The sequence below is a fragment of the Neofelis nebulosa genome, chromosome 7, assembly GCF_028018385.1.
Source record: "Neofelis nebulosa isolate mNeoNeb1 chromosome 7, mNeoNeb1.pri, whole genome shotgun sequence".
NCBI lineage: Eukaryota > Metazoa > Chordata > Mammalia > Carnivora > Felidae > Neofelis > Neofelis nebulosa.
In genome coordinates this window covers 106,063,936-106,082,510 of record NC_080788.1, presented here as the reverse complement: position 1 = coordinate 106,082,510, position 18,575 = coordinate 106,063,936, and the positions used below count along the sequence as shown (strand labels likewise).

General features: G+C 40.3%; 1 protein-coding gene across 1 annotated transcript in view; it reads left to right on the top strand.

Annotated features, from left to right (window-relative positions):
- The window catches only part of ARMH4 (armadillo like helical domain containing 4), a 132,098-nt gene extending 113,840 nt beyond the window's left edge, over positions 1-18,258 (top strand). Inside the window, exons 6-8 of the mRNA XM_058739165.1 lie at positions 2,876-2,907; positions 9,723-9,857; positions 10,094-18,258. Coding sequence (XP_058595148.1) covers positions 2,876-2,907; positions 9,723-9,857; positions 10,094-10,162 — 236 coding nt within the window. The 3' untranslated portion in view covers positions 10,163-18,258. The remainder of the gene's footprint in view (positions 1-2,875; positions 2,908-9,722; positions 9,858-10,093) is intronic.
- Positions 18,259-18,575: the final 317 nt, after the last annotated feature.

Below are 18,575 nucleotides of genomic sequence, written 5' to 3'. Positions count from 1 at the left end.
TTTTATTTTTAATTGTTTAAAATTTTTTTTAATTTATTTTTGAGACAGAGAGAGACAGAGCATGAGTAGGGAGGGGCAGAGAGAGATGGAGACACAGAATCCAAAGCAGGCTCCAGGCTCTGAGCTATCAGCACAGAGCCTGACGCGGGGCTCGAACTCACAGACTATGAGATCATGACCTGAGCTGAAGTCGGATGCTTAACTCACTGAGCCACCCAGGTGCCCCTTTTACATTTTTATATGGTTGAAAAAATCAAAAGAAAGATATTTGTGACATATGAAAATTACATGAAATTCAAAGGTCAGTGTCCACAAATAACATTTTTTGGAATATAGCCAAACTCATTTATTTATGTACCATCTATGACTGCTTTCACGTGGCCACAGCAGAGTTGAGTAGTTGCAGCCGAGATTGTATGGCCTGCAATGCCTAAAATATTTGCTGTTTGATTCTTTACAAGAAAACTTTGCCAATCCCTTGTCTATACTTTTTGGCAGCCGTTTCTAGGCTTGCCACTCTGTGTCTTTCCTTCCTATCTGTTGAAGCTCCTGGATAGGAAAGGAAATGTAAGGAAATCTTGAAAGGTTTTGTTTATTTATCTGTTTACTAATTTCTTTGATAATATTTGTCTTCTTTTCTCCTTTTTAATGATTTTAAAAAAGAATTTTTATTCAGAGCTGAAATATTATTATAACTTTAAAAGGCAGTAAGGATGGGGGACCCTGGGTGGCTCAGTGGGTTGAGCATCTGACTCTTGATTTCAGCTCAGGTCATGATCTCGCTGTGGTGGCTCTGAGGCCCTCCAGACTCTGTGCTGAGCAGAGCCTCCTTGGGATTCTCTCTCTGCCCCTCCCCTGCTTGCACTTGCCTGTGTGCTCTCTATCTCTCTCTCCCCATTGCTAACTTCGGACTATCCTTAACATGGCCATTCTAACACATGCCTTCATTTTGAGTGATGCCTCCTTCTATTCTCAGCATGTGTACTTCCAAATGGTTGTAATAGTGGTCTACTAACATTTCCTGCTTGATGTAGTCCTTTTCAGTGGCTTTTATGACTGTTACTTGATTATTGCCTTTTACTTACTTCCTTACTATTTATTTATTTATCTATTTATTTATTTGTTTATTTAAAAAAATTTTTTTTTCAACGTTTTTTATTTATTTTTGGGACAGAGAGGGACAGAGCATGAACGGGGGAGGGGCAGAGAGAGAGGGAGACACAGAATCGGAAACAGGCTCCAGGCTCCGAGCCATCAGCCCAGAGCCTGACGCGGGGCTCGAACTCACGGACCACGAGATCGTGACCTGGCTGAAGTCGGACGCTTAACCGACTGCGCCACCCAGGCGCCCCTATTTGTTTATTTAAGAGAGCATGCACCAGTGAGGGAGAAGGGCAGAGGGAATGAGAGAGAGAGAATCCCAAGGATACTCCACGCAGAGCCTGATGCTGGATTTGTTTCCATGACCCTGGGATCATGACCTGAGCTGAAATCAACAGTCTGTTGTTCAACTGACTAAGCCACTGAGACTCCCCCCCGCTTTTTTTTTTTTAGATTGTTGCTTTTATTTTTTTTTACAGTCGTTGTGTTATTGTGGAGTGGTACTATTTGCAAGCTGTGTATGCTTCAGAAATACTTCCTGTTCTTGCCTTTGGTCAAAATTTCCTTCTTCAGCTGTGAATGCAAATGCTTCTCTCTGGAGCCAGTGCTGAGCAGCCCTAGCCTGCGCACTGCCCCTTCCTACCTTACTTGGACATTGATTCAAGTGCAGAATACCCATTGAGCTTAAAAACTGAGAGATGTGAGGAATAAAGTAAAAGAGAAGATGTCAGATGAGACACAAATTTGATATTTTATTTTATTTTATTTGGTAGTGCATGGGTCAAGGATGAACTTGATATTATAAAGATGATTTCCTGTATCCTTCCCCAGACCTCCCTCCAAAGCATTCGATAGTAATGGCCACCTGGGTGGCTCAGTTGCTTAAGTGTCCAACTTTGGCTCAGGTCATGATTTCACAATTCGTGGGTTCAAGCCCTGCATCAGGCTCTGTGCTAACAGCTTGGAGGCTGGAGCCTGGAGCCTGCTTTGGATTCTGTGTCTCCTCTCTTTACCCTACCCCACTCACACACACACTCTCTCTCTCTCTCAAAAATAAATAAACATGGGGCGCCTGGGTGGCTCAGTGGTTGAGCATCTGACTTCGGCTCAGGTCGTGATCTCGCAGTTTGTGAGTTCGAGCCTCCGCATCGGGCTCTGTGCAGACAGCTCAGAGCCTGGAGCCTGCTTCAGGTTCTGTCTCCCTCTCTCTCTGCCCCATCCCTGCTCATGCTCTGTCTCTCTCTGTCTCTCAAAAATGAATAAATGTTAAAAAAAATTAAAAAAATAAGAAAAAATAGTAATAAAAATACATTTAACAAACAAAAATATTCTCTGTTCATCTAATGATGATATGAAGGATATGGTTATGCTCTCTGTTGATTTTTTAATTTTATTTTAGAGACAGAGAGCATGAGGTGGGGAGAGGGGCAGAGGGAGATAGAGAGAATCTTAAGCAGGTTCCATGCTCATCCCCAGAGCCTGACATGGGGCTCAATCCCATGACCCTGGGATCATGACCTGAGTGGAAATCAAGAATCGGATGCTCAACTGACTGAGCCACTCAGGTGCCCCCCTGTTGCAGTTTTAAATAAATGAGAATCAAAACAAGACTATTACTGTCATGTTAATACTGTTGACTCTTTCATAGTATTTCATATAATGAAACCAGTGCATCAAATTAATTCAATACCATGAAATATAAGTTATAAAATTAACTTAATGAAATATAAGTAAAAAGATGGCTATTTACATTTTATTCTCTTATTTTCCCTAGTGAGAAGCTGGATGGAAAAACTAAAAGACAAGGTAAGAGAAGTATTTTCTTTCTTCAGATTTATCTTAAAGGGCACGGCTTTGTCAAATAAAAGATCTTCAGAGTAACTGAGCTTTAATTCATCATTCTGATTCTGGTGACCTACTCAGAGATGCAAGGTCACTTCCAGGTGGCCAGCAAGAAGGAAGACCCTCCTTTTAATTTCCTTCTTGTATAGTGCAGGGGACACCTTATTCTTTGGAGCACCATTCCTTCTTATGAAGGCATCCTGTAGTATGTTCAGCTGAAAAATACCCTTGGTATATCAAGGTGGAGTTTCTTCTAGGAATCAGGAGTATAATCCCATTGTATTTAGCATTTCTTGTCCCAGTGCAAGGCTTTTGTAAGCCTGATCCTCCTGCATAAGGAAGAAAAACCTTGGATTTTTGAAAAACATTTTATTATTATTTTTTAAAAAGTTTTTTATTTTTTATTTTTGATGGGGTGGAGGGGCAGAGAGAAAGGGAGACAGAGGATCCAAAGCAGGTTCTGCTCTGACAGACGAGAGCCTGATGCGGGGCTCTAACTCAAGAACATGAGATCATGACCTGAGCTGAAGTCGGATGCTTAACTGACTGAGCCATCCAGGTGCCCCAGAATTGTGTGATTATATTAATTCTCCTCATTATTATCTTTGTGCTTCTCAGTAAAATTTAGCATGGATGGTTTTTGAGAATGAGGCTATTATGTATTCGTAGGTATTAAAAGTGATATTGAAAATTTTAAGCATATTGAGGTTACCGGAGGCCATTTTCATATCTGTAATGGGTCCAGTTGTCTAAGGGAGGTAGAATCAGATGGACCGAGTAGGATTTAGGGGGAAAAAAGCTCAAAGGTTAAGAACTGAACACATTAGTAGGGCTTCTTGTTTTTTTTTTTTTTTCAGGAGAAAATATGATGCAATGAAAAGGAAATAGGCTTTGGTAGATGAATTTAGGAATCCATATATCATTGTTTCTATAGAAAATATCCTTCTGAGTAAAAAAAAAAAATGCACAAAAAACCCTTAGGAGAATACATTTTTGCATGCAGTCAGTTTTGAAGTTAGATATTGCAAAATTTCTTACCTGTATCTATAGATAGCTTTGCCATAATTTTTAAAAATCTGTGCAGTTTTATAGAAAGGCTGTATTTTCTATTTCTGTAGACCTTTCTTGTCTCAAAGGCTTGGCACCTTCTCTTTACTCATTTTCACCAAGAGAAATAATTTTATGTGTGATCCTTAGTTTTCTGGATTGAGTTTTTCCAGTCCTCTCTCTATTTTCTTCTGTAGTGTTTTTTCAGTATGTCTTAATTAAAAAAAAAAAGAAAAATAGTTGCTATTCTAACCATGTTTGGCTTATTTGAGGTCCTGTTTCTTTATATTTTGACCCTCTTTTGGAGGTACTCACTGTAATCTTTCCCATATCCCCCCTTCCTCTGTGAGTGAAATATTATACACTTACCTGCAATGTGCATTCATATGTGCATACACGTATGTGTGTATATGTATCTTTCTCTCTTTCCCTTCCTTTCTCCCTCACTTCCCCTCTTCACCTATCTAGCTAGCTAGTTAGCTATCATCTATAAAAGTCTTGTGAGTTATTATCTTCAGAAACTGTTTGGTATAACTATTGCCTCTGATGAAAGTCACAGAATCCCTTAAACCTGAAAACTAAATACTTATTTGACTGGCTCTTCGGCCCACCAGGACGTTTTCTCAGTTTCGCTTTATTTAATTTTACCCAATATTGGTATTTCTGTTAGTTGGTTTGGCTCCAGAAAGAATAGTGCTCTAAAAAGTTCTGAATTATTCCTTTTGCTGTTATTATTTTGGATTTCTATATTAGTTAGGATTAAGATCAGCTATGAGTGACAGAGAACCCCAATGACAATGGCTTAACCAAGACGAATTTTGTCTCTTGTTTATGAATCTGGAGGTAGCAGTCAGGGGTTAATGGGAAGCAACACTGTGACAAGGGCTCAAGCTCCTTGTATTTGATGCTCCACTATCTGTGGACATTCATTCCCAAGGTCACCTCATGGTCCTGGATGGCAGTTCCAACTTCAGTAGCTCTATTCTAGCCAGAGGAAGGAGGAAAAGGGAAGGCTAAGGTACCTCCTCCCTCTTAAAAGGGAAGATGGAGGCACTCTCATTCTTAAAATGTGGGGAATAAAGGCTGTGCTCCCCTCTTAAAGATCATGGCCTGGAAGTTGCACCTGCCACTAATGTATTATCTTCTCTCTCTCTCTTTTTTAAAAATTTTTAAATCTTTATTTTTGAGAGAGAGAGAGAGAACAAGTGGGGAGGAGGGACAGAGAGAGAGGGAGACACAGAATCCAAAGCAGGCTCCAGGCTCTGAGCTGTCAACACAGAGCCTGACGTGGGGCTTGAACCTGTGAGCCCTGAGATCATGACCTGAGCCAAAATCGGATGCTTAACCGACTGAGCCACCCAGGTGCCCCAAATTTATTATCTTCTTAGTGAGAGTTATCACATGGTCATAGCCAGCTAAAGCTGCACAGAAGGCAGGGAGAAGTGATTGTTGCCCAGCCTAAATGGGAGGTTCTGTTGCTCTGAAAGAAGAGGTGAATGAGTATTGAGGGACAGTCCCTATACTCATTCCATTATTGCCTTCTTTCTGGTTATATGTCCAAGTTAGTGATGGTTGTTAGGCAAATCTTAACTTGGCTATATATCTTTTCAGCATCTAAATGTTTCTCAGAATTGGAGAGGCATGACAATTGTAGTGGTATAATAAAGACCAGCTCTGTTGTTGTGTCATCAAGGTCATTCTATTTCTTTTAGCTTTGGGAAGTAATCTGGAAAATGGATGACCCAGAGTATACTGCATAACACTGATTCTCACTGGCCCCACAGTGTCAGCATCACCTGGGAGCTTGCTAGAAATGCAATTCTTGGGCCCCACCCTACACGCACTGAGTCAGAAACTCTGGGAACAGGGCCCAACAATCTGTTTTAACAAGTCTTGCGGGTGATTCTGGCACATGCTGAAGTTTGAGAACCACCATTGCAAAGCAATATCAGGGCACTATCTTAATTCAGCAGATTTTAGGCAGTATAGCATATCATTTGTTTTTCTTATACCTTTCTTGAAAACAGATGTTTCTGAATAACTACATTGTCCTAATACTTTCTCATGAAAGTATTTCTCTTTTTACTTTCTCATGAACAAAGCAAAACAAAACAAAGTAAACAAAACCAAAACAAACACAAACTAAAAACAACTATGACTAGTAATAATTTTAAAAATGTAAAACTTACTCTTTATTTGGAGCTATTTTCAAGTTTACAAAAAAGATACAAGAGTAAATACAAAGAATGCCCCTTTAACTTTTACCCAGATGCACTTGTTTTTAATATTTTATCTCATTTGCTGGTCTGTCTCCCCATTTCTGTCTCTTTTTCTGAACCATTTGAGGAAGAGTTGCATATACTATGGTGCTTTGACCCTAAATACTTTAGTGTGTATTTTCTACACACTAGAGTGGGAATATTCTGTTAGCAAACATAGTACAGTTATCAGCTTGAGTATATTTAATATTAATACAGTACTTTTTATCAAATCTGGCATCAGTTTTTTCAATAGACTCAAAATACTTTTCTTTTTTTTAAATGTTTATTTATTTTTGAGAGAGAGGGAGAGCACAAGCAGGAAGGAGGCAGAGAGAGACACACACATGGAATTGGAAGCAGACTCCAGGCTCTGAGCAGTCAGCACAGAGCCTGATGCGGGGCTCAAACCCATGAGCTGTGAGATCATGACCTGAGCTGAAGTTGCTTAACCAACTAAGCCACCCAGGCGCCCTTCAAAATACCTTTCTAAAAGTATTTTTTCTTCTCTAGTAGAGGACCCAGTCTAGGATCATGCAGCACATCTGATTTCCATGATTTGTTAGTTTCCTATAGTCTGGAACATTTTTTATAGCCATCTTTTGTCTTTCACGACACTGATGTTTAAAAGAATATAGACCTTTTTTTTTTATGTTTATTTATTTATTTTTGAGAGAGAGAGTGTGAGCCGGGGAGGGGTAGAGATAGAGAGGAAGACAGGAAGACAAGAATCTGAAGCAGGCTCTGTGCTGTCCATGCAGATGCGGGGCTCGAACCCACGAACTGTGAGATAATGACCTGAGCGGAAATCAAGAGCTGGACGCTTAACCAATTGAGCTGCCTAGGTGCCCCAAAAGAATATAGACCTCTTTAAAACAATATCACAGGGGCGCCTGGGTGGCTTCTAAGCGGCCGACTTCGGCTCAGGTCATGATCTCACGGTCCGTGAGTTCGAGCCCCGTGTCGGGCTCTGTGCTGACAGCTCAGAGCCTGGAGCCTGTTTTGGATTCTGTGTCTCCCTCTCTCTGACCCTCCCCTGTTCATGCTCTGTCTCTCTCTGTCTCAAAAATAAATAAACGTTAAAAAAAAAACAATATCACAGTCTTCATTTTAAGTTTATTGGGTGTTTTCTCATGATTAAACTCAATTTATGCATTCTCAGCTGGAATATACGCAGGTGCAGCCGTGTCCTTCTTAGGGTGTTACATGTGGAAGTTCATGTACATACAGTGCTTTTGAACAAATAAGAGGTAAGGGGCAGGATTTAGAACTTAAAAAATATGTACATGTTTCTTACTTGTTTTCATTTGTGCAGGAAACAAGTCATGGGTGATTTAAGAAGAGCTTCTTCTCCGTTAGTCAGTTTTTAAAGAGGAATGGTTAAAATATACTTGAAGAGGAGAGGTTACTTTGATCCCATCTTGTAATTGTAATTTCAAAGCACAGTCAGTTATCTCTCTCTCTCTCTCTCCCTCCCTCCCTCCCTCCCTCTCTCTCTCTCTCTCTCTCTCTCTCTCTCTCACACACACACACACACACACACACACACACACACACGAGGGGACAAAAGAGAGGAAAGAGGGAGATACGAATTAAGTTTTGGTGAAATATAGATGATTTAAAGCTCTAGAAACAAGAAGTCTAAATGTATAAATAACAAGTGTGGGAAAGAGTGACACTTTTTGGAATCTTCGTGCTATTGGGGTGAAGTTACATAGTACAAGGAGACCCACACAGAGAGTGGTCATGCTGAGTTTCCAAAAGCTCAAACATCATCCTTTGAATGTACATCATCCTCTTTAGAGTTTTATCTATGGGACTTAAATGATCATATTTCAATATGTACATACGTTTCCATGCACTGGGAATGGTGGTTTTAAAACAATATACTCACATTTCTTGTGAGAGTACCAAAACTTTGCTCTTGTCCGGTGTTTTCCCACATGGAAAATTACAGTTTTTATAAACCTTAAGTAGATCTGGAAGAACTTTAGAAAAAGTTTGGGTTTCTGCAAAGCATATTAATTTGTTGAAAAGTGACTGGGCATTGTTTCTTGGAGAAAAACACTTAGTATGCTGATGAACAATGCTATTGTTCTCAAATTAATGGAAAAATTTCCATATTCTGCTCTAACACAAGAGTCTGGAAAACAGAACCAGTGGTTGAGCCGGCTGTGTGCAGGAGGGAGCTGCAGTTTTATAAGGTCGTGTGTATTCCTTTGATTTACTTTTGGAAATGTTGGGAAAGCATCACAGTCTGCATACTTCAGCACTTTTTAGAAAACTTTTATTCTCTGTCCCTCTCTGATTTTGTCTCATTCTGAAAGGTACTAGAAATAGTTTGAGCTATAATAGAAATTTTAGAAATAGTCAAATAAATGAACAGACTCATGATCCTCCCCCCCCCCCTAAATAATGCCTATCTAAAATTCAAAAATTTAAATTTTTTTTTACGTATTTTGTCTGGGTGGGCCGCTAGAAGAGGCCTTCTTGGAAGGCAAACCAGTATCCTGTTTTTCTATGAAAGCGCTCTAGGTAGGTTACATAATGCTTATTAGGCCAATACATATTGACCAAAATGCAGGGAGCGCCTTTAGTATGATGGCCTTACCCTGAGCTTGGGAAGATCCTCAGCTACTCACCCAAGCCCAGGGATGTGTGAACATCACGCTGCTCTCTTATGAGCAACTTATTCATAGTGACATCTTGGGGACATTGGAGACACTTCAGATACCAGATACCTCCAGGCTCTTTAGAACGTGTCAGTGTTGTTGGCAGTGATCTTTGTACCCTGCTCTGCCACTTTCTTTCTTTGAGTCTGGAGATGCTCAGAATTTCCTCTCAAGCCCCAACTTTGGTCTTGTCCCCTGGCAGATTTTTCCTTTCATATAAATCCCTCTTTACGCGCATGCCCTCTCCTCTCCTTGTCTTTCCTGTCTGTGCCCCAACATCTGGCATCCTCCGTCTTCCCTCTTTTACTGTAATGCAGCTGAGATTGTGAGAGAGAAGACCACCAATGTTGAGGCCCTCCCTTTGCCCCCCAAGAAGCACAATATTCCAGCGGGCACTTCAGCCCCCTTGGAGCTTGTCTCAGGCTGATATTTCCAATTTATAGCATTTTAATAGTCCTGGCATTCTTAGAAGCTTACTTCATCCATCTCTAATACAAATTATATTTCTGCCACCAAAACCTGATGTTGATAAATGTTCATAAGGACACGGCTGGTGCTGCCACTAGGTCTGGGTGATTTATTTCAATACTTCTACTAAATACTTGAACTCTCCAAAAATAGTCCTCCCTTTCTCCCTGTTGCCTTCTCCCTAAAAATACCTTTATTCTAGGTGCTATTTTATAGCAAGGCAGGTAGGAGAATTTCAGGTGTTGTTTAAGAACCTCGTGCCATCCAGCAAAAATGAGAAACCCAGGGCAGTGGTCCATTCAGCATCCTGATGCATGTTTCCTTTTCTGTGCAGGCTGGCTACATGTCTGGGATGCTGGTTCCTGTAGGGGTTGGGATAGCTGGAGCCTTGTTCATCTTGGGAGCACTGTACAGCATTAAGGTTATGAATCGGCGAAGGAGAAACGGCTTCAAAAGGCATAAAAGAAAGGTATGGAACCAACAAGAGCAAAACCTAATCAGTTTCAGAACATTCTTCGCTTTTCTAATTTGCTTAATAAAGCACATGGGGCTTAATGATGCATGAATGGTATTGACATGCCCAGTGGTTTGGATTAGCTGCGGCAGCTGCTGCTTCGTGTGTTAGTGTGTCTTTTAAAGGGGCCTGTTTCTCAGTTTTGCTCTGCAGCAGAAAGGGTTTAATGCTTTTCTGTTTTCTTTCTCCAGCAGAGAGAATTCAACAGCATGCAAGATCGAGTAATGCTCTTAGCCGACAGCTCTGAAGATGAATTTTGAATTGGATGGGAGTTTAATTGGGATATTCGACTGTGTTATCATTTTATTTTTTATTTCGGGACAAAAAAAAGAACAGCATCCTGCAACATCACTACGGTCAGGCCATCAGTCTTACTATCTTCTGGGCAGTAGATTTTTCTTGTACTGAGCTGAAAAGGCTTGCTGTATACTTAATGTAATAGTCAGTGTTTGTTTTTCTTCTGTAGTGAATTTCCCACAACCGTAGGCTACAACTCATCAATATGCAGTGTTCACGTTGCTCACCAGGAGTTGCTAGGTAAATAATTTGTATTTTTCCAAAGGGCCTTTGCCTTGGTTTACCTGCACTAAGTATAACGATTATTGCTGCCAAGGTATGTTGGCTCTGAAATAGAAATCTTAACAAAGAATAACTTGTGATGACTGCATTCTGCCTACTTGAAGCTATAGGCTTCTGGGCCACAGTACATCCTACATTTGCATCAAGACTAGCAGCAAGTTAGAATGAAATCTTTTTGTTGTTGTCAAGAAGATCTCTCGGCACATTAGGATTGTGTCTAGATTTGTATGTACCTTGCATTATATACTCCAGTCTCCCAGTTTTATTATTTTTCATCTTCTGTTTTTATTCTCATTCTTGGCAGGAAAAAAAAAGCACCAGAAATAATACATTAAGTTGACTCTCAGTCTCAATGCAAACTTGTTTTCTTAAAGAGTGTGATTGAGCCCAACAGACCTATCAGTAGATTCTTACATGTCTTTCATTAAGAGATGTTCTTTTTTGTGTGTCATTTGACTTTGCAAGAAGAAATGAGGAAGAAATCAGGACGAAAATGAGGGTTGGTAAGCTCTCAGAGCATTTATCTCTGCCATTTGGCTCTGTGCTTGTGTGGCCACTATTGTGAATTATTCAGAGTGCTGCTTTTCTACTTCTGGGGTCCTGGCCACGCAATGATTGGGCCAGCACTGGTTCTTGCTTGGCTTTATTAGACAACAGACATCCTGTGGTGGATGCAGGCTCATTGGCCAGAGTCCTGGCACATGATGGAGCTTATGAAAACCCAGCCTCTCTCAGGGCATCCTCTTCCGGGGATGTTGCCCTATGTTAGATCATTTCTCATTTCTTTTGCATTGTAATTCCTTGCCCTATCTTTTGGATCTGGGTATTTGGGACTTCTTTAAGTCAAGTTTTTAGGGATAGACTTGGCTCGTTTGCATGGGGGAATAAAGGTTACCACTAACACTGTCCTTAGTGCCTGACACATAGAGAATCTGTTCACGTTTATTGGAGCCTGCTGTGCCGCATTCGAGGCAAGTTGCAGTTATTCCTCACAGTTACTGTATGATGTAGGACATACGTTATGACTTAGGATGTATGTTTTTATTCTCCCCGTTGACTAAAGACAGAACTAAAGCAGAGAAGTGAAATGATAATCCAAAATTATGCCCAGGAACAATCAGGACAAGAGCCCACTTGGACTCAAAACTGTGCACCCCTCTCATCAATTCAGTGCCTTTCCACATACTTTGCAGGAAGCAGTGACGTTTCAGGGTCCTTTAAAAACCAAGATTCTAAGGAAATACAGGAGACCCTTGAACAACATGGGATTGAACTGCACGGGTCCACTTATACGTGGATTTTTCAATACAGTACTATAAATCTATTTTCTTTTTCTTATGATTTTCTTAACATTTTCTTTTCTATAGCTTACTGATTGTAAGAACACAGTATGTAAAGCATATAATATGCAAATTATATGTTAGTTAGCTGTTTATGTTATCACTAAGGCTTCTCATCAATAGTAGGCTGTTAGTAAGGTTTTTGGGGCGTCAAAAGTTATACTTAGATTTTCCTTTAAAAAAATTTTTTTAATGTTTATTTTTGAGAGAGAGAAACAGAAAGCAAGTGGGGGAGGGGGCAGAGAGAAGGGAGAGAGAATCACAAGCAGGCTCTGAGCTCTCAGCACAGAACCTGATGTGGGGCTCGAACCCATGAACCACAAGATCATGACCTGAGTCTAAGTCCAACGCTCAACCCACTGAGCCACCCAGGCACACAGTTAGATTTTCAACTGTGCAGGTGGGGGGTTGGCACTGTGAACCCCTGTGTTGTTCAAGGGTCAGCTGTATGTAGTTGGTTGGCCAAGGAACATTTCACATGAATTTCTGTCTTTGTGAAATGAACAATGCCTTACTAACTTCCCTCTTATTCACACACTGGTCTCTTCCTCTCCCACCTCAGCTATTTCTTTTACAACCACATAGATTTACTATCACCTATAGAGAACTAATAGAAAAAACTTTCTAGAATCCATTGTTGAATGATAGCTAGCATGCAAGAATGTTTTCATCAAATAATTTCTTTTTTTTTTTTGCCAAGAGATGTAAGCAAATGTGTGAAGTTGGTCAAGAAAATGAGAAGCTCAAATACAGTTAGAGGTTAACAATTGACAAATAAGCTCAAAGTCGGGCTTTAAAAATAAAATTCAGCATCATGACACTCATAAGTAATTTGTAATTTCAAGAACAGAGACATCCTGAGACTGCATAGGGTATGTTTGTCTTTTCTAAGAGCAGCCCCTTGCTGTAAGGGTTCCTAAGGTTAGGAGGAGGATGGGCATGATTGTTTTCTTAACAAGCTATTTATAGTGAACACACAATAAACCATTTCATTCAGCAATACCTGGGCAATGCTAATGGCTATCAGTGCCTCAGGCTACTCTTAATCTGTAGTTTTCACTAGACCATGGCTAATAGGTTGAACTTTCAAACTGTAGAATAATAAGGTCACAAATAACAGACACATATTTTCATTTTTTCCAGAAGGCCATGGGGATGATATGTATGTGCATTTAGGCTAAGCAGAAATGTCTCCGCAGGCCTTTTTTGGGAAGGTGACTGTTAAGAGACAAAGAGATGACTTAGATCACAGTAGATTTCTGTATGAACCCATTTCACCACCTGGGTTGTGTGGAAGGTTCTGTAGATGGCTCAACTGCTATGCTTATCTTGGCCACTTTCCTCACTGTCAGTGGCTGTGGCACAATGATGTTGAGTAGTTAGCTGAAATTATTGAGAGGTTGTTTATCAGAATTTTCAGAAAAGGTTGTCTTGTTCTAAACAAAACCCGAGATTGGGGTGTTGCCACCAGAGGGGGGTGCCGGCTAGTGGTTATACTATAGTCCAGATTAAAAGTAGTAAATCAGGCACTGATAGGTTTACCTAACATAAGTGATTGATATGCTCATATTTGCACATTAAAAATAAAAAGGCAAACTTTATTCTAACAACGAACCTTAAAACATTTAGCAGCAAAATAAATAAAGCTGTCTGGTGGGGGCTGCGTGATAGCTGCAAGCTTCAGTTGCAAACATCTTCCCTTCTGAGCTGTATTCATCTTCTCAGAACTGCAGCTGTCCCACTGCAGGGGCAGGGATTGTATCTTATTCTCAGAGGGAGAGGCAGTGTTTCCCAAACTCCGGGTGATTCCTGGGAGCTGGCTCCTAGGAATCACCTGGGAGATGTGTTCAACACAACAGATTCCAAGGCCCTGCCCCAGACCCATTGAATCAGTATCTCCAAGGGAGGACTTTGGGACTCTTGTACCCAGGCAAGTTAGAGAATAGAGTTAGGAGGGCATCTATCCAGAGAACAGTTTCCTTAGTAAAGAGATGAGGGAGAGCAGGTCCCATGGGGAAGAAACGCCCTAGTCAGCTATCCAATAAATCACACCTGCCGTTGTGGAGAATGGAAAACAAAAGGAAAGAGAAAAGTGTAGAAGCTTCTAGAACGAATAGAATGATGGGTCAGAGAGAAAAGGTCTCCTCCTATGTCCCTGATGTCTTTTTCTCTAATCAGAAGGTAGTACTTTTCTTTCACACCTCTTCAGATTTTCCTCGCCCATTAGCTGCTTCTTTCAGTAGCTGCTAGTTTAATTTATATGCAATATTTGGAGTTAATTAGTATCCCAGGGAAACAGATTCCCTTAGCAATTCCTTAGCCTTGGCTTCAGCTCATAAACTGCCTCAGATACAGTCTTCCAGAAACATTTTCTTAAAGTACCTGTATCTCTTACATAGGTCAATAATGTTGTGGGGAAATTGTTAAAGCACAGTTTTAGGACATATTTAAAGTAGTTTTAGCTTGGTCAGTCACAGCCGATTGTTTATTTCATTATTATTTTTTTTTTTAAAGCTAAGACTAAAAAGTCAAATGTTACAGAGACATCAGAAAATAATATAGAGCCATATAGAACATTCTGAATGCCTGGTGCTTTTCTCCACGTTCCTCCAGATATCTCTTTCATGTGGAAGTCCAAGTGAAATATCCAATTTCTGTGGATATGAATAATCAATGTTTCTACCAGCTGCCAAAAAAGTAGCTTTTGGGAATAAGATATATCATGTGGCTGAAGTTTATAGCTATGTGCCCTTTTGGCAAGGTAGGCTTTGTTATGATTACAGGGAAATCTGTGACAGAAATCTCTACTTTTAAGGGTATGTGAATGTATGGTGACAAGGAAAGAAGTGTGGGTAGAAGAAGATGCAAGAAAAGTCACGATGCAATGGAAACGTAAACATGGCACAAAACACTGGAATGTGCTAGAGGAGGCCAAAGCTCCATCGAATGGACTGATGCTTGGAAAAATGATACAGACAAGTAAGGAGAAAAAGGCAAGTGAGTTAGGCCATTGGCAGGGGAAGGCGCTATAAATCTAAATTTGCTTCCATCGTTTCCATCAAAGAAAATTATCCTACACTAGGTAGAAAGGACATGAGTGGGAGGGAATTGAAACCCAAGATCAATGAGGAGACAAAAGGAGCTTGGTTACTTTAAGTAATCTCAGTTAAATATCTTTCTTAATTAAACAAAGTTCAAATAACTGTATATAAATCTATAGGAATAGGAAACAATTTGAAAGCAAAATAATGGTGTTGACCAAATAAAAGCCCCTTATTTGTATGTTTAGCATCCCCCATAGGACACAGACCTTTTTGGGATCTATTTACTCCATAATTACCAATTTTGGCAGTCAAAAATAGCTGGAAACATAATTCTGTCGCTTAAGTTCTACATTCAGCAAAAATAATCTGCATTTATTTTGTAAGCCACTGTTAGCTATACAAAGGCATTGGGATTACCCTATTTTGGGTAATTGATACATCTAACTCGCTGTTAATTAGCCTAAATTATGTGTATATAGGATAAAGGAGAGGAAAGAAAGGAGGAAGAAAGAAAGAAAAAAGAAAGAAATTTCTTCCAGATAATAGCAGCCAAAGTGCAAAGAAACAAATCCTATACTCCTCTCTTCTAGTATGCTTAAATACAGAAAACAATATTGGAGTAAAAAGAAAACCACACACAAACTCTCAAATCTTCCATTTAGTAAAGCAAAGGTCTTACTTTCCATTCTCAAGAAGCAACAGGAACAATAATACAAATAATAACCATTAATAATTTGTAATATGGACTAGTATACATTCTTACCCTAAGACAGCAGTCTCCAGATCTGAAGTTTAAGACTGATTTTGTTGAGAGGTGTAACCTTTTGTGGGATAACGATGGAGGAACTAAGGAGAATTAACTACTGGGAGGAAAATCCAATTTTTCCCTTCAATGCTTATAGATATGGGAACAGAGTACAAACAGAATGGAAGGAGAATGGGTGCTCACTTGGCTTTTTTTATTACCTCTGAGGCTGGGAGGTCACTTGCTCTTGTCTTAAAACACTGAACTTGGTATCAGGTTAGGACACTGGGGTTTATATTAACCAATGTACTGTACATCTCCATGTTTTTTTCCTAATTCACAGTGAAAGAAAGGATGGAACCAATAGCATTTGAAACATTTCTCCAATTTTATGCCTCACAGAGTTTGTGTACTTTCAGGGGTCTTCATGATCAAACAGACCAAAATATACACTTAGGAAAGTATAAATCCAGTCTTCCAAAAAAAAGGAAGATGTTTAGATACAAGGTGCTTCAAGCCCTTCTCTTCCAAAAAGGAATTTTGGCACAAAATCTCCAATGATCAGTTTCCCTCGTTTGCTTCTTTGTGTAAGAGATAAAGGAAAGGAGAGGAAATCTGAAATGGTTCTGTAGTTGGACAAATCAAATCCCAAAAGTCAAGGGACAGAGGGTGGTTAGAAATTGAGTAAATGGGCCATTTTATCACAGGGGCAGGATGGGACCCCCCCCCCCAAAAGGAGCATCTAATGCTGCCAAGATTGGGGATGTTTCTCCAGAGCTGGTAGCATCAAACCTGAAACCGGAGGGATGAGTCAGGGTTAGTCAGGTGAAGAGGGGGATGGGATGGGTCTTCCAGCCAGGGGAACCTCATGTACAGAAGCCAGCAGTGAGAGATCATGGAAAATTCAGCAGGGAGAGATCAAGGAGTTAGTATGGCTGGAGTGCTGGATATACTAGGGAGGTGAGGGTTGGGGTTGGGGTCGCGGGTGGAAAATGGCAATGAGAAATAGGCAGCTGATCCTGAAGAGTCTGCTAGGTCATGTCAAGGAATTAGGACTTCATTTTGAGGGCATTCCTAGTTGTCATGGAAAGATCTTATGCTGAGAAGTGTTAAGATCAGGGCTGAGTTCATGGATTGGCAAAGTTAGAGTCGGGGACACCAGTCAGGGGCTGGTGCAGCAATGCAGGTGAGAGGTGACTGTGGCCTGGACCAAGGCTGCGGGAGTGAATGGAAGGGAAGGATGGTTCCAGGAGGGGTTTAGGGCAGGGAAACAGGACTCAGGGGTTGGCTAGAAGTGCAGATGGGGTAAAGACCGTGGTTAAAGCTGACCAGGGTCATGACACTTTTGAGGCTCTCCAGATATTATGGAGTCTAGTGTCCTGGCTTCTGAAGGACTGACTTTATGTTATTCCAGCACAGCTCACCTGAAAAAAAACAAATACAAACAAAAAAAACCTTACATGTCTGCCAGAAATGTGTAGGCAACTTTAACTTTCTACATAATGTATGTGAGTGTGTGTTCATTCTCTGTAACTTAATAGTAGGTTCCAAAGAAAAACTTTAAATTTAATAAAACTTAAATGGAACATCTGGCAAAAACCCTCCAAATACCGTTAAATGATTATATGACTTTGGTTGAGCCCAGGTATGAATTACTATCTGAGCTCTGATTGCCTCTCTCACTTTGAAAAGACTGGTAAGTTTCTTATTTTTTTGATGAGAACCAAAGCTCTGGATCTTGTGGGGTTTTTTGGGTTCTTTTATTGTTGTTGTTATTTGTAAGAACCAACTTGATACATTGTATGTCTATAGGATTACTTTCTCATTTCTTTTTCAGTTTTATTGAGAGAGTTGGCATACAGCTCTGTGTAAGTTTAAGATGTATACCGTGTAATGACTTGACATGTGTATTGTGACATGATTAGCACAGGAAGTTTGGCTAACAGCTATCTCCTCACATAGCTACAAAAATGTTTTTTCCTTGTGATGAGAACTTCTAGGATCTTCTCTTAGCAACTTTCAAGTACACCACATCGTCATGGTGTACTCATTTATCTTGTGACCGGAAGTTTGTACCTTTTGACCACCTTCTTCCAATTTTCCCACACAACCTACCCCACTCCTCAGGATCTTGTTTTCTTGAAAACAAATCCAGGAGGCTTCTCTCAAGGCTGTTCTGCATGAGGATGAGGTCAGGGTTTGGGTGTGCGGCTACGAAGCCACGCAGGCTCCATCTCTCAGCTCTGAGTGGTTTCTGCGAACTTTTGACAGTTGTCATGGCTGATCATCAAGTGGTTAATCTTCCTTAGCATATGAAAAATAAAGTAGGTTTTCCACGGTTGCCATGTCAACACAAGGCTGGATTCTGGAGGGCTCAGGGCAACAATGTAGGTTTGAGGAAATGCAGAAAAGCATGAGAAGAAAATAATTATTACTCAGTCTCACTCCCTGGAAATAACCATTGTGAACATTTTGGTCTGTATATTTCTAATCTTTTTCTCTGTGTATTTATGATATGTTCTATATACATGCTTTTATTTGTACACAAAATCAGGATTATCATTTACTTGCTGTCTTGTTACCTTCCTATAGCTACAATTTTTCATGGTTGTTTAAAAGGAATAAAGGGAAAGAAAAGAGCTTGTGAATATCCTGAGGTTGTATTTGAATGGAGAAGCTGTTTTTTTCTCATTAAGATTTACTTGCTATTTGATTGTCTGTGACTGCCCAGTTATCTCAAGACACTTACGTATGATATAAATGATACCAGAGTTGAAAGGGGAAAAGTCTCCTCAGACACAATGCCCATGGGCAAATGTCCTATCCCTGTGCTCTGAGGGATTAGAGACCTTCCCCCCCCCCACCCTCTCTCTCTCTCTTTTTCTTTAAAAATGTTTATTTATTTTTGCAAGAGAGAGCACTAGCAGGGGAGATGCAGAGAGAGAGTGGGACAGAGGATCCGAAG